Consider the following 16,859-nt stretch of genomic DNA (forward strand, 5'->3'; position numbering starts at 1 on the left):
AAAATGGATAGAAGAATAACCAGAATGGCAAAGGCTCAGCCAATGATCACCTCCAGGATGATCAAAGACAGTCTGGAGTTACCTGTAAGTACTGTGACAGTTAGAAGACGTCTGTGTGAAGCTAATCTATTTTCAAGAATCCCCCGCAAAGTCCCTCTGTTAAAAAAAAGGCATGTGCAGAAGAGGTTACAATTTGCCAAAGAACACATCAACTGGCCTAAAGAGAAATGGAGGAACATTTTGTGGACTGATGAGAGTAAAATTGTTCTTTTTGGGTCCAAGGGCCACAGGCAGTTTGTGAGACGACCCCCAAACTCTGAATTCAAGCCACAGTACACAGTGAAGACAGTGAAGCATGGAGGTGCAAGCATCATGATATGGGCATGTTTCTCCTACTATGGTGTTGGGCCTATTTATCGCATACCAGGGATCATGGATCAGTTTGCATATGTTAAAATACTTGAAGAGGTCATGTTGCCCTATGCTGAAGAGGACATGCCCTTGAAACGGTTGTTTCAACAAGACAATGACCCAAAACACACTAGTAAACGGGCAAAGTCTTGGTTCCAAACCAACAAAATTAATGTTATGGAGTGGCCAGCCCAATCTCCAGACCTTAATCCAATTGAGAACTTGTGGGGTGATATCAAAAATGCTGTTTCTGAAGCAAAACCAAGAAATGTGAATGAATTGTGGAATGTTGTTAAAGAATCATGGAGTGGAATAACAGCTGAGAGGTGCCACAAGTTGGTTGACTCCATGCCACACAGATGTCAAGCAGTTTTAAAAAACTGTGGTCATACAACTAAATATTAGTTTAGTGATTCACAGGATTGCTAAATCCCAGAAAGAAAAAAAATGTTTGTACGAAATAGTTTTGAGTTTGTACAGTCAAAGGTAGACACTGCTATTTTTTTCAACACACCCCTTTCAACTAATTGCCCAATTGCACAGCCTTAAGAGCGTGCATATCATGAATGCTGGGTCTTGTTTGTTTTCTGAGAATCTACTGAACCTACTGGTAACTTGTTTGCCACGTAGCAATAAAAAATATACTAAAAACCTTGATTATTCTGGTTAGTCACATTGTACTGCTATTATTTTGAACAAGACTGTACCTTTGATGGATGGATGGATGGATGGATGGATGGATGGATGGATGGATAGATAGATAGATAGATAGATAGATAGATAGATAGATAGATAGATAGATAGATAGATAGATAGATAGATAGATAGATAGATAGATAGATAGATAGATAGATAGATAGATAGATAGATAGATACTGTCTATCTATATTTCTATTGTTCTATTGCTCGTTCTGTTCATCCGTCCATTTACTGCATTCATTCATCAAAAATATTTTCTCTCTCATCCATCAGTTTGTTGCTTCTTTTTTTATTTTTTAGTCTCTTCATCTCTCTCTCTCTCTCTCTCTCTCTCTCTCTCTCTCTCTCTCTCTCTCTCTCTCTCTCTCTCTCTCTCTCTCTCTCTCTCTCTCTCTCTCTCCCCCCGCGTGTGTTTGCTCTAAACATTTACTGCTGTACAAAGGTCACGACACACCCATCCATTTATCTCTCTCCCATTTCTCTTTTATCTCCTGCCTCCCGTTTCCTCTGTTTCTCCGTCTGTGCCGTGCATTTGACAACATATCATTCCCGTAATTTCTTCATTCCTCCCCTTTCATTAAATAAATCCCTCCATCTCCTGATTCCATTCATATCTCTCTCTCTCTCTCTCTCTCTCTCTCTCTCTCTCTCTCTCTCTCTCTCTCTCTCTCTCTCTCTCTCTCTCTCTCTCTCTCAGCTGAAACTCATTCAGAGATTGATTTTGCTCGCTGCTTTTAAGTGCTCAGATAAAGGTGTGTTAGGATAAAAGAGAAAACCTTTTCCACTCCTTATTCTCTCCTGCAGCCTGAGGAGACGTGCGGGAAACGATTAACTTCACCTCTCTACCTCTCTCTATCTCTCTCTCTCTCTCTCTCTCTCTCTCTCTCTCTTTCTCCCTCTCTCTCTTACACACACACACACACACACACCTCATTCCCAAAGCTGTCAGTATTCCGCGGCTGATGAGGGCTAAAAGAGCTGGAAGGCAGCCAGGGCAGAGATAACACACACACACACACACACACACACACACACACACACACACACACACACACACACACACACACACACACACACACACTGCTGCATCAAGACAGCAGTGTATTCTGCAGACTCAGGCTGGGCGTCCAGTGCGCAGGAGTGCAAGAGGTTGCTGCCCAGCGGGAGCGAGGTTAAACTGGGATTGACTCGCCTCTGCTGGCCTGACTTTTGCTCTGAGAACACACACAGCGGTTCTTCAGCGGTTCCTCAAGTTCCTCTCAAGAAACAATTTTGTCTGCTTAGTTGCTTTGGAGGATCTTTAGATCAGTGTTTTGGTCTCTGGTTGCCATTGAAGTTGGAAATTTCAAGTCCATACACGCGCATAATATTTCTACCCAAATAATGGGTTAAGCCTTTTGGGGGTAGTTTTTTATTTTGGGTAGTTTTTGTGTTACACAGATCCTGGGTCAGACGTATCAACCCAGTGTTTGGGTAGTTTTTGTGTAACTCAGATCCTGGGTCAGACGTATCAACCCAGTGTTTGGGTAGTTTTTGTGTAACTCAGATCCTGGGTCAGATGTAACAACCCAGTGTTTGGGTAGTTTTTGTGTAACTCAGATCCTGGGTCAGATGTAACAACCCAGTGTTTGGGTAGTTTTTGTGTTACTCAGATCCTGGGTCAGACGTAACAACCCAGTGTTTGGGTAGTTTTTGTGTTACTCAGATCCTGGGTCAGACGTATCAACCCAGTGTTTGGGTAGTTTTTGTGTAACTCAGATCCTGGGTCAGACGTAACAACCCAGTGTTTGGGTAGTTTTTGTGTTACTCAGATCCTGGGTCAGACGTAACAACCCAGTGTTTGGGTAGTTTTTGTGTTACTCAGATCCTGGGTCAGACGTATCAACCCAGTGTTTGGGTAGTTTTTGTGTAACTCAGATCCTGGGTCAGACGTATCAACCCAGTGTTTGGGTAGTTTTTGTGTAACTCAGATCCTGGGTCAGATGTAACAACCCAGTGTTTGGGTAGTTTTTGTGTAACTCAGATCCTGGGTCAGATGTAACAACCCAGTGTTTGGGTAGTTTTTGTGTTACTCAGATCCTGGGTCAGACGTAACAACCCAGTGATTGGGTAGTTTTTGTGTTACACAGATCCTGGGTCAGACGTAACAACCCAGTGTTTGGGTAGTTTTTGTGTTACTCAGATCCTGGGTCAGACGTAACAACCCAGTGTTTGGGTAGTTTTTGTGTTACACAGATCCTGGGTCAAACGTAACAACCCAGTGTTTGGGTAGTTTTTGTGTTACTCAGATCCTGGGTCAGACGTATCAACCCAGTGTTTGGGTAGTTTTTGTGTAACTCAGATCCTGGGTCAGACGTAACAACCCAGTGTTTGGGTAGTTTTTGTGTTACTCAGATCCTGGGTCAGACGTAACAACCCAGTGTTTGGGTAGTTTTTGTGTTACACAGATCCTGGGTCAAACGTAACAACCCAGTGTTTGGGTAGTTTTTGTGTTACTCAGATCCTGGGTCAGACGTATCAACCCAGTGTTTGGGTAGTTTTTGTGTTACTCAGATCCTGGGTCAGACGTAACAACCCAGTGTTTGGGTAGTTTTTGTGTTACACAGTTCCTGGGTCAGACGTATCAACCCAGTGTTTGGGTAGTTTTTGTGTTACTCAGATCCTGGGTCAGACGTAACAACCCAGTGTTTGGGTAGTTTTTGTGTTACTCAGATCCTGGGTCAGACGTATCAACCCAGTGTTTGGGTAGTTTTTGTGTTACTCAGATCCTGGGTCAGACGTATCAACCCAGTGTTTGGGTAGTTTTTGTGTTACTCAGATCCTGGGTCAGACGTATCAACCCAGTGTTTGGGTAGTTTTTGTGTTACTCAGATCCTGGGTCAGACGTAACAACCCAGTGTTTGGGTAGTTTTTGTGTTACACAGTTCCTGGGTCAGACGTATCAACCCAGTGTTTGGGTAGTTTTTGTGTTACTCAGATCCTGGGTCAGACGTAACAACCCAGTGTTTGGGTAGTTTTTGTGTTACACAGTTCCTGGGTCAGACGTATCAACCCAGTGTTTGGGTAGTTTTTGTGTTACTCAGATCCTGGGTCAGACGTATCAACCCAGTGTTTGGGTAGTTTTTGTGTTACTCAGATCCTGGGTCAGACGTAACAACCCAGTGTTTGGGTAGTTTTTGTGTTACACAGTTCCTGGGTCAGACGTATCAACCCAGTGTTTGGGTAGTTTTTGTGTTACTCAGATCCTGGGTCAGACGTAACAACCCAGTGTTTGGGTAGTTTTTGTGTTACTCAGATCCTGGGTCAGACGTAACAACCCAGTGTTTGGGTAGTTTTTGTGTTACACAGTTCCTGGGTCAGACGTATCAACCCAGTGTTTGGGTAGTTTTTGTGTTACTCAGATCCTGGGTCAGACGTATCAACCCAGTGTTTGGGTAGTTTTTGTGTTACTCAGATCCTGGGTCAGACGTATCAACCCAGTGTTTGGGTAGTTTTTGTGTTACTCAGATCCTGGGTCAGTGTATTGGTGTATTGAAGTGAATCCGTAAACATTAATTCATGTATGAAGTAACAAAAGCTAATATTATAGTAATAATTAATCAACTATTCTGGATTAAATCAACCCACTATGCTGGGTTACATAAACAATCCAATATGCTGGGGGGAAAATGAACCCACATGTGTTCTGTCCTATATTTACCCAACCCTTGGGTTGTTTTTAACCCAGTTTGACATTTTTGAAAATGTTTTGAACCTTGTATTGTTTAATCAAAATGTCTTAACTACACCTTCCGGTGAAAACTTTGAAAACCCCGCCCCTTTATTTGCATGCACTTTTGACTGCCACGCCCACACCCCAGGAGCCAATCAACATCCCGCACATCAACGCAAGTCCCCGCCCTACAAAACGGAAGAAAGGATCCGTTAAGCCGTTAACTAAAACTATTAAAAAACTTTTTTTTTAAAAGTGGAATGAAATAAAATATAAATATTAGATGAAAAAAAAGAGAAATATTGCCTTGGCATTGAAACAAAACATTTTACCTTAAATTGTAATATTTAAAAGCAGATATTAAATAATGCAAATTGAACTACACTTAAAACGTATTAAAATATGATTAAATAATACTAAAATAAGACGCCATGGGGTGAAGAAATCCTAATGTGTGCTGAATGGCTCTCTGATATTTCTTTCAAACTGCTCCTCAAAGTAATTGCTTAATGTAAATAATGGATGAGTGTCGGATCTGTTTGTACAATATTTACAAAAGCCAGTAGTCAAGAAAGTAACCCAATATAAAGCTCACACAGTCATCATCATACAGAAGAGTCAGGCTTGCATAAATACGTTAATTAAAAGCCTGATGTGCAATTAGATGCTTTTCCCAATGCTCGAGACGCTCATCCTGTGAAGCACGCCGAGCTGCTGTCCTATCAGCATCGATCCTTACTGCGCTAAAATCAATCAGTGATATATATATACAGGTGTGTGGCTTAGCCTCCCAGTGGAGCAGGGCTGCGTACGGTGAATGGAGGCGTATTTTCATCATCACGGTAAGTGGAGAAGGTTTGAAGAGTGCTGAGGTTTTGACAGTGCTCAGGAAGGCAGGTTAAGTATGTAAACAGGCTGTACACTTGTAACTCCCTAGCGTGTGCGTCCGTGTCTGCGTAGAGAGCGTTTCTGCTCTACAACTCTTGTTTGTTTCTGACCTGAATTGCAGGCAGCTGAAAAGGAATTGACCGACAATGAACCCTAAGAAGGCCGGAGACGGACAGATGCACATTTGTGCACCGAAGCATGCGGAAAGATGGTTGATGTTGAGCTGCATGGCTTGGCACTGTGGCTTTCCAAAGTGACTAGCCACTCAGCATTTTCACTAGCCACAATTTGGACATCGATACCATTGGGAAACTGCCATAATTTGGATATATTATCTCATAATTAGTGAGCAGGTTTATTAGGCTGCTGTCACTTTAAGAGCTGACGCACGGATCCATTACACGTGCGTTTTCTTTCTCAACTGTTTACATTCACTTTGAACAGAACTGAGCGTGTTTACGTGAATACTCAACAAGACCGGCATTTTGACATTATTGTCAGACTGATCTCATGAAATGGCGTGTGTATGACACGGCAATTCTTATGCCGTTTTGGCGTGCTGTCAAGACGCATAATCACTTTTTAGTGTGTTTATCTACGCCGTTTCATTCTACCCCCTACACTGCCTACCTCTAAGCCTACCCATCACACACACGCACACGCACGCACGCACGCACGCACACACACACACGCACACACACACACACACACACACACACACACTGCCCCTGCCCCTAAACCTACCCATCACACACACGCACACTCACACTCACACACACACACACACACACACACACACACACACACTGCCCCTGCCCCTAAACCTACCCATCACACACACGCACACTCACACTCACACTCACACACACACACACACACACACACACACACACACACATACACACACACACACACACACTGCCCCTGCCCCTAAGCCTACCCATCACAAGAAACATTCTGCATTTTTACATTTGCAAAAAAACCTAATTTAGTATGTCTATAAATCCTTTTACATTGTGGACACACACACATAATGGTTCGTTTCGGTGTAGACATTCACGCGGATTCACACGGCGTAGACATACACGAGGATAGCTCAAAATGCGTTTCTTGGCTTTAGAAAGTGCCGTGTATGTTTAAGCAAAGTCATGATGTCATGTTGTTATTGTGTGTGTGTTTGACTGTTTAAGCGCAATAAGCAGCAAAAAAACACTCAATTTAGTGCTGAGAGGCAGCTTTATGTGTGTATGAGAACAAAATCTGCAGGAATTAGTAAAATTATGAGCAATCCCACTCCGAAATTCAAGCCCTGTAACAGCAACAATATTCATCCGGAGCAAATGAAACAAGTGAGTGAGTGGAGGCGGGTTTGTGTGTCTCTTGCTGTCGGAGAGAGAGAGAGAGAGATCCACCTGCGTTTGGCGGGTAAGTGGGTGTTAATGCCCAGCCCTGTTGAGGTATATGCATGCAGTGTATGAATGAAAAAGTTGCTCTTTAAAGCTGCATTGTGTCATTACCATGGCATTGCCCAGAATAGCAAAAATAATAATGACTGTTTCAAACAGGTTTCTCAGATTCTCCCATTGTCCAACTGTAACCCCTTCTGTTCGGACCGGGACTCGAACCCGAATCCGCCGGCATGAGAGTCGAACGCTCTAACAAGGAGGCTAAAGGACGCAACCTCTAGTGTTAGTCGCTAGAGCGTCTCTTGAGGTCAGAGGAGTGAGGTTTACTCGCACAGCAACTACTACTAGCTGGCCTCCGTTACACAACCTCATCTGCCATTGGTCAGTCAAACCGATAGTCCCGCCCTCAAACTTACATCACTGGTTGAGTCAGAAGTTGACATGCCGGGCCACTCAAACAAACGCGAAATCAAGAGATCAAACAAGATAACTGACTGGAAACAGCAGAGACTCTGACATAACATTTGACGTCTTTCACTCACAGGCGTTGGTGACAGCAAAGCTGTTGGCCGTCTCGATGTTGTCGACATGTGGAACCAGGTTGAACGGGGCTTCTGAGGCGTTTGGACTCGTGTTGTGGAGAAATATGGCCAAGCGGAAAGCTGTATATTCTTGATCCGTGTTTCTTATAAACAACCCACCTGGAAGGAGTGAGAGGAAGAAAGAATGAGTGACTGCAAAGAGGAAAGAGGTGCTTATGTATCCTAAAGGTATAGTTCACCCTAAAATAATAAATTCTGTGATCATTTCTGTGATCATTTCTTATCAAATCATTTCTCTTTCACTATAGAGTGCAAAAGTGTTGGTTTCTGGAAGTATTTTTTAAATTCACAGGAATTTTCGGGAAGTCTTTTTTTAAAGCGCCCACGATGTGAATCATAACATGGCAAACTTTGATTTGAAGCAAAAAAGTATTTAAAAATTAGACGAATAGACAAAGGAACAAGACTGTGAACTTAACAGCTTTAGTGAGGGGAAGAACTGCAATCCCATGATGCATTGCAAACAACATAATTAAGGTAAAAACTATAGAAAATAAAAAACTAAGCGTTTTATGTAATTTAACACATTTCAGTATTTTGAGAGCGATTAGATTATGTCTCACACAGTGTTTCATGAGGGTGGGCGGAGCTAACGAGATATTTTGGCGTGTTGTGCTTGCTTGATTTTCTGATTGGTGTATTTTCTGCACAGCATTATGGGTAATGTAGTTTTTCACCACAAATTCCATAGTTAAAGATGATTATTTTAAAACTATGTTGAACTGATAGCTTCGACAGATCGATTAACAACCTCGCAGCTCAGAGTAAGGCTGTCTTTAAAGGTTTAAGTTATTGTTCAAATCTATTTCCCTGTGGAGAAAATTAATAGAGTTTTTGACGCTATAAATCATCTTCTCGGCTCTAAAATCTCTTTTCAATAATCCATTACACTCGGATGTTTGTCACAGTACGGAAGAAAAGATCTGTTGCGGCTTCCATTCCATCACCACTTTATTATTCTTAACTAAACCTAAAAATAAAATAAAAAGCATTTTTGTTGAACTACTGAAAAAAGTTCACGCTGAAGCAATAAAATTTCTAATTGTAAAAAACTACTTCTAATAAACAATCCAACTGGAAAGAGTTAAAGGAAGAAAGAATAAGTGACGACAAAGGGGAAAGAAAAGAGAAAGAGGTGCTCATGTATCTTAAGGAATTGTTCACCCAAAAATGGAAAACTCTGTCATCGTTTGCCTGTTTTTCTTTCACTCTAAATCTATAAAACCTCTCGGCCGTAGCGCTAAAATCTCATTGCGTTTAAATTCATATACGGCACATCGATAACTCACTCATAATTCACGTGTCTTCAACGGTCAGCCAATGACGGCCAGTCTTAATGCTCCATATTGAAATGTACATGAATGTCCATGAGATTTAGGACACCAATTGAATTTTATTACAGCATCTAACCATCAGCTTATTCAGTGATTTAAAAATTTTAAGGTCAGATTTTACTTTGTGAGTTTTGGGTTGTAAAAGGACAAGCAGCAAAAGTTAGTTAAATAAAAATAGTGTATTTACAATATTCACGATGAAAGCAGGAAAGAGTACGGCGTGGACTGCTGTTTTCGAGCTCATTAACCCTCGTCTGCATTCACGTTTATTGTATAAAATAGTAGCGGAGTAGGAACGGTTTGGGCCTTACTCATATCTGTATGACCATAAATGATGGTGTATTTTAAAGAGGGGGTCTAATAGTATTTCCTGCATTCTGCCTTATTCACACTGTTAAAGAGTCGATTCTCATGATAAACATGGACAAAGTTTTAACAATGAGTTGGACGTTTGACGGAGTAATTCTGTGCCAAATACACTCCTTCAGGATTCAAACTCGTTTCTGAAAGTGGTTTTCAAGTATGACGGAGTTACTTGTATGGGCACTTCTCCCGGGTGAGACACACACACACACACACACACACACACACACACACACACACACACACATCTTTAGTGACGTTGTTGATCTCATGTCTAAAAACACGACGCTAGCGCCGCCGACGGCTCCCGTAACCCGACAAAGCTCATTGATGGACATGCTCTTGCTTTCGTTCGAGTTGATGTGTGTGTGTGTGTGTGTGTGTGTGTGTGTGTGTGTGTGTGTGTGTGTGTGTGTGTGTGTGTGTGTGTGTGTGTGTGTGTGTGTGTGTGATGGGTAGGTTTAGTGGTAGGGGCAGTGTAGGGGAATATAAAATACGGTTTGTACATTATAAAATCAATTACGCCTATGGAGAGTCCCTGTAAACCACATAGACCAACGTGTGTGTGTGTGTGTGTGTGCGTGTGCGTGTGCGTGTGCGTGTGTGTGTGTGTGACCTGGTTATCCCTACGTTATGGGGACAAAATGTCCCCACAAAGATGGCAATATCCGAAATCCTTGTCCTTGTGGGGACATTTTTAGGTCCCCATGAGGAAAACATCTTATAAATCACACAGAAGGAGTTTTTTTGAGAAAGTAAAAATGCAGAATGTTTCCTGTGATGGGTAGGTTTAGGGGCAGGGGCAGTGTAAGGGGATAGGATGTACAGTTTGTACAGTATGAAATCCATTACGCCTATGGAGAGTCCCCATAAAACATGGAAACACGACATGTGTGTGTGTGTGTGTGTGTGTGTGTCTTTAGCTCCGCCTACTTTACACCTCCACGAGCATCTGTCTTTTATAGATATCATAAATCTAAAAACACGGGAGATTTTAATGATGCAGTAATACTCTATAGATACTTAAAATTAACATCAGACTGGCAGAAACAGTGTGTGTTATGTACGCTTTAAGCTGTTTCTGCTGTTATAATCATTTGGCATTGAATCGATTTGTGTGGTGGAAGTCTCTGTACAGTCCAGTGATGAAATACGAGCGTCCTGGAACCGGGAAGCCGCTTCGCTCGCCGTCTCCTCGTGGAAAGGTGAAGTAGACTCTCATCCTCCTCCTCTCTTATCTTTCCGTGATTACTTGAGAAAGCCTAATATTGAAGTACATCGCCGTGTGTTAATGAACTCTCACGCGCAAAGACAGTGAAGGCTACACACGACACCTTTGAAAACAGCCTTTGTATTTTACCACGGTAAGCATTGGGCAATCGACCAATTAGAGTAACAAATCTCACATTTCATAAAAGGTTAGTTCACCCAAAAATGAAATGTCTGTCATTAACTCCTCCCCCTAATGTCGTTCCACACCCGTCAGACCTCCGTTCATCTTCACACACAGTTTAAGATATTTTATATTTAGTCCGAGAGCGTATGCAAGTGTATGCACACTATACTGTCCATGTCCAGAAAGGGAATAAAAACATCATTAAATAAAGATTTGAATGGTTATGAATCAGCGGATTGATTCATGATTCGGATCGCGTGTCAAACTGCTGAAATCACGTGACACTGGCTATCCGAATCATGAATCAATACGCTGATTCATTACCGTTCAAATCTTTATTTGAGGATTGAAAACAAACCCAGAAGAGAAGACAATGCTGAATAAAGTCGTAGTTTTTGTTATTTTTGGACCCAAATGTATTTCCGATGCTTCAAGAGACTCTAATTAACCCACTGATGTCTCATATGGACTACTGTGATGATGTTTTTATTCCCTTTCTGGACATGGACAGTATAGTGTGCATACACTTGCATACGCTCTCGGACTAAATATAAAATATCTTAAACTGTGTGTGAAGATGAACGGAGGTCTTACGGGTGAGAAACGACATTAGGGGGAGGAGTTAATGACAGACATTTCATTTTTGGGTGAACTAACCCTTTAATGTGACTTCTGTGTGCTGTTACACCGCTACAAAACAGAGCAGTGTGAGCATTCTGCTAAACCTCTCGTCTGTGCTCCGCACGTTTAAAGAAAGCCATTCCGGGTTGGAACAGCATGAAGGTGGGCTAAATGCTCATTCTTGGGTGGACTATCCCTTTAATCATGGAAATGAAGTGTACGGAAGATGGCATTTGTTGTCGGTGTCACCAGAGCAGGCACGTCTGCACTTGGCAGGGTTCGGTCTCATCACATCCTCTCTAATTATCCTCTCTTTTTGATAGACATTTTGGCTCAACTGCAGTTTGAGATCCCACAACGTGCTTTTATGTGCGAGGAACAACACAAGCATTGTGCATTTGCATTGCAGCGGTATGTAAATGTCATTAGGCATTGCGTGCAACTCTGCCGAGTGTGGTGTGTGTGTGTGTGTGGGCATGTTTTTGTGACATATGAGGACACAGATGTGTGTAATGCCATGGGTATGACACAGGTATTACAGGAGAGGGTGAAATATGAGGACATTACCCATGTCCCCACTTTTCAAAAGGCTTATAAATCATACAGGAGGAGTTTATTTAGAAAGTAAAAATGCAGAATGTTGTGTGTGTGTGTGTGTGTGTGTGTGTGTGTGTGTGTGTGTGTGTGTGTGTGTGTGTGTGTGTGTGTGTGTGTGTGTGTGTGTGTGTGTGTGTGTGAGTGTGATGGGTAGGTTTAGGGGTAGGGGCAGTGTAAGGGGATAGAAAATACGGTTTGTACAGTATAAAAACCATTACGCCTATGAAATGTCCCCATATGTCACAAAAAAACAACCGTGTGTGTGTGTGTGTGTGTCCGTATTTAGCGTATTAACTTTATCGGCAGTGCTGTCAAAGGCGCACAAGTCAGCGGCTGCATCTCATTATGGCGTGAGACTCTCCATCTCAATGAGCAATGCAGTCACTGAAAACACACACACACACACACACACACACACACACACACAGGACACATCCTGCAAAAGGAGAGGGAACTGTGTGTGTGCGAGAGCGAGAGGGTTTGCTGGGCATGCATAGCGGTTTGTTGATATTAATCAAATGTAGAGATGCAAATCTGGAAAGTTTGATTGGGAAGAGGTCATCCAGAATACTGCAGTGAACTGGCGAGGAAAAGCACACTCAATGCACTTGATGACCACACACACACACATCAGCACAACTCATGCATGCTAAACTAACACTATCACCCTTGAAAACATCTTGCCACCTCAGTGAAATAATTATACAGTCGTTCAATCTCTCATTCAAGAGGAAGAGCTCCATGTTAGGGCACTTTGTAAGGATCAGCGACGTGTCCATCCACCAAATTTGAAACCAATATGAGCTTTTCACTGACCAAACTTTTATATTCGGTTCCTCACACATCGTTGGTTTGTAACAGGCAGAAAAAGCTGTTTTTAGGGTCTAATAGGGTGAACAGAGCAAGAAGACAAGGAGACATTTCAGCATGCAAGGTTCTTGAGGTTTTAAATTGCATTTAACATCCCTATTTTTAGACTCGAATCTGTGTGTGTGCGTTATTTGTGAAGTGTATGGTGTATTATTGTGCTCTCTGCATGTTATCTGTTGCATTGCGATATTCCTCGTGGGGTTAATAAAGTGTCTGTCTATCTAGCGATCGTGATGGAAGTGAAACTCACCGATTTGGACACTGCTGGGAAAAGCCCCTTCCCCGAGTCCCCACAGCAGCGGAATCAACAGCAGGATCCGCATTCTGTCCGAATCACAACCCGTCCGGACACATGGATGGAGGGAGGGATGGAGGGATGGATGGAGACGAGATAGTGTGGCCGGACGGAAATGAAAAAGAAATAGATGGATAATCTCGCAAAGGGACTTTCAGCAATCCATCCTACAGGCAATCCGTGTGTTCCCCGCAGTATCCACTGGAGAAAGAAGAAGAAGAAGAATCTGTCCGGATGAACGCGCGCGCGAGAGAAAGAGAGAGAGAGATGCGCGCGCTCACTCTGCGCTCTTTACCTCAGAGGTCCTCGCTTTTTTAAGCTGTGTCTGCTAAGGCGAGTACCACTATTACTCACACACGTCTATATATTTAAACGAACCTATCACCGTACCAACTCAACTCAAGCGTGCAACATCATCCGTCTTTACTACACACGACTTTAAAATTGACGATAAATCAGCTGGGAATCCAACACGCTCGCAGATATACAGACTATAGGACGACACAGAGACGCGAGACTTTTGACTGGAAGCGAACATAGCAACGCCCTAGCGACCGCGTTCTCTTCCGTTCCAGTGCGCCGCGTCTGTCTGTTTTAGAACGCAAGAACGCCCCTGAGGATTCGCGCGCGTTCTTTACAGACACATAAACAAGGTCTTCAGGGGTTTGCGCTCACTTCTCTCTCTCCTTCTGTTCTCCTGTCTTTGCACCACTTATGAGCTGCAATCCCATAACAGCAGAACAGACAAGTGTGTGTACTATAAGCACATATCATGCATATACCATAAGCATAGTGTGTGTGTATGAATGTGTGTGTATATATATATATATATATATATATATATATATATATATATAGAGAGAGAGAGAGAGAGAGAGAGAGAGGGAGAGGGAGAGAGAGAGAGAGAGAGAGAGAGAGAGAGAGAATCATACTCTGTAAAAAAAAATGTTGGTTTAACTTTAAAAAGTAAGTAACCTGGTTGCCTTAACAATTTGAGTTGATACAATGAAGGAAATTTGTTTAATAAATAGAAACTCAAAATATTATTGTATCTGAACCACATAATAAATGTGATAAATCATGAAAATAGCACAATTTGGCATGTTTCACTGCGTCATCAGAAATAGCACACACACAATTACCCAAAATGCTAACTAAATCTTTTAATAATATTTTAATAAAGGTTGTCCAATCTCTAAAAATATTCATTGTATTAACTCAAAATGTTAAGGCAACCATACTTTTTTCTAAATAAGTTTTTACAGTATATATATATATATATATATATATATATATATATATATATATATATATATATATATATTAAATTGTAAAATATTTAGATATATACATTTAGCATGTGTAGTATGATGATGGTGCATCAGCCAATGTGTTATTATAGTAATGCATTCTTGCTAATTGAGGTTTTATAGAACAAAATATAAAAATGTTCATCTTACGCCACTACTGGGGTAAGAAGCCAAATGCAAATTGAACTAACCAGGTTTTAATAAAAGCAAAGATGTCCTACATATAAATCATTGAAATACTGAATAATAACCCATATTAATTACAATAATATTACATTTGAAAATAACGACATCCCACTCTGGGACAATTCTGGGTGGCTCATCTTACCCCAATGGTCTAATTTTCTCTTTTTACTCCAGAATAAAAATAATAATAACAATAATAATAATAATTGATGTGTCAATTTATTCCAATGCAAAAATGCAGAATGTTTCCTGTGATGGGTAGGTTTAGGGGCAGTGTGTGTGTGTGTGTGTGTGTGCGTGCGTGCGTGCGTGTGTGTGTGATGGGTAGGTTTAGGGGCAGGGGCAGTTTGAACAGTATAAATACCATTGCCCCTATGGAATGTCCCCATATGTCACAAAAATAAATGTGTGTGTGTGTGTGTGTGTGTGTGTGTGTGTGTGTGTGTGTGTGTGTGTGTGTGTGTGTGTGTGTGTGTGGCTGTGTGGCTGTGTTCCACCTTTCTAAAAAGGTTTTCATCCCCTCACACACGTCTATGTTCTCCGGTTAACATATACGAGTGGCTGTTTTGCTGCTTTATGACATTTGGCTCGTGAGAGGAGCGCGGTCTCCACGTGGCCACGCGCAGCTGTGTCTTATTGCTCATTCATAATCGTTACGGCCTCCGGTGGCGCTGACAGACGGATTGTGGGGCTCCCTCGGTTTCTTTAGAGACTTGTCTCTTGAAGGGTTAGTGAGATAGCTGGAATATGGCGTATGGCTGCTTTAATCATTAAAAGCGACCAGGAAGGTTCCCAACTGTGTTTTTTTAGAGTGTGTGTTGCTGTCCGTGGTGCTGAATGTTAGACACACACTGGGAGGAACCACTGGCTTTTCAAACTGTTGTGAGTTAGTGAAGAAATATAATGAAAAACTGTAAGTACGCAATTATATTAGTCCAAATTAGCTAAATATTATGGTCAGCTGCCTGCAGGGGTTTTAAAGCTCAATTATGATGATTCCCGTCTGAAAATGTTCACCAAGGCAGCATTTATTTATTCCAAAAAAAGTACTTTTGTACTAATTTACTAATTTAAAAGAGCTGTTTTCTGTGTAAATATATGTTAAAGTGTAATTTATTTCTGTGCTCAAAGCTGAATGTATCATCGTTCCTCCAGTCTTCAGTGATCATGATCCTTCAGAAATCATTCTCAGATGAGGATTTAATATGAGTGCTGGAAACAGTTCTGCTGACGTATATATTTGATGAATAAAAAGTTCAAAAGAACGGCATTTATTCAAAATAAAAACATATTTTCATATAATATAAATCTCCTTTACTATCAATTTTTATCAATTTAACACATCCTTGCTGAATAAAATTATTGATTTATTTCAAAAAAAGAAATAAATAAAAGACTGACCCCAAATGACTGACCAGTAGTGTATATTGTTAATTCTATTTTTATATATTTCTATCTTTAAAACATTTTTTTTTTACTTTTTATTCATCAAAGTATTATTGAAAAGTATCACAGGTTATGAAAAAAATATTAAGCAGCAGAACTGTTTCCAACTTTGAAAATGAATCATGAGAATGATTTCTGAAGGATCATGATCACTGAAGACTGGAGGAATGATGATAAATTCAGCTTTGAGCACAGGAATAAATGATCATTTAAAGGATAATACATTGAAAACCAAAATTGTAATAATATATCAGAATATTAAAAAAAAAAAATCTGTATTTTTGATCAAATAAATGCAGGCTCGATGAGCAGAAGAAACTTCTTTCAAAAAATTACAAATAGTAATGTGTCCAAACTTTTGGCCTGTACATATATATATATATATATATATATATATATATATATATATATATATATATATATATATATATATATATATATATATATATATATAAGAAAGAAGTGATTCTGAACTGTCTGAAGTCGTCAGTAATTCCAGTCTCACTTCCTGTTACATAGCTATGATACAATGTAACACATTTGCATAATTCCAGCCTATGGTTTTCATTGGCTGCCGGCAAACAGCATGTGCTTTGCCTCGCCCTCAGACACTGTAGTTATAGCTGAAACTGGAAGAGATCGACCAATCACAACAGACTGAGCCGTCTGACCAATCAGAGCAGCGCAGCTCTCAGAAAGGCGGGGTTCAGAGAGACTGAATCT

At 41.0% G+C, this 16,859-nt stretch overlaps 1 protein-coding gene and 1 long non-coding RNA gene across 8 annotated transcripts in view; one reads left to right on the plus strand and one right to left on the minus strand.

Moving 5' to 3' along the window:
* Positions 1-13,854, minus strand: part of gria4a (glutamate receptor, ionotropic, AMPA 4a) — a 189,378-nt gene extending 175,524 nt beyond the window's left edge. The window contains exons 1-3 of one of the 7 annotated variants that reach the window (XM_067451356.1): positions 13,490-13,844; positions 13,150-13,395; positions 7,659-7,817 (exon numbers count right to left, since the gene is read on the minus strand). In XM_067451356.1, the coding sequence (XP_067307457.1) occupies positions 7,659-7,817; positions 13,150-13,222 (232 nt within the window). In that variant the 5' untranslated portion in view covers positions 13,223-13,395; positions 13,490-13,844. Of the gene's footprint in view, positions 1-7,658; positions 7,818-13,149 lie in introns of all 7 variants that reach the window. The other 6 variants (XR_010906810.1, XM_067451357.1, XM_067451355.1 and 3 more) reach the window with 6 other exon arrangements.
* LOC137084856 (uncharacterized) lies at positions 7,827-13,239 on the plus strand. Its single transcript, XR_010906815.1, has 3 exons — positions 7,827-7,886; positions 11,756-11,843; positions 13,125-13,239. It is a non-coding gene; the product is annotated as an uncharacterized lncRNA (long non-coding RNA).
* Positions 13,855-16,859: the final 3,005 nt, after the last annotated feature.

This window comes from Pseudorasbora parva, chromosome 8, assembly GCF_024679245.1.
Source record: "Pseudorasbora parva isolate DD20220531a chromosome 8, ASM2467924v1, whole genome shotgun sequence".
NCBI lineage: Eukaryota > Metazoa > Chordata > Actinopteri > Cypriniformes > Gobionidae > Pseudorasbora > Pseudorasbora parva.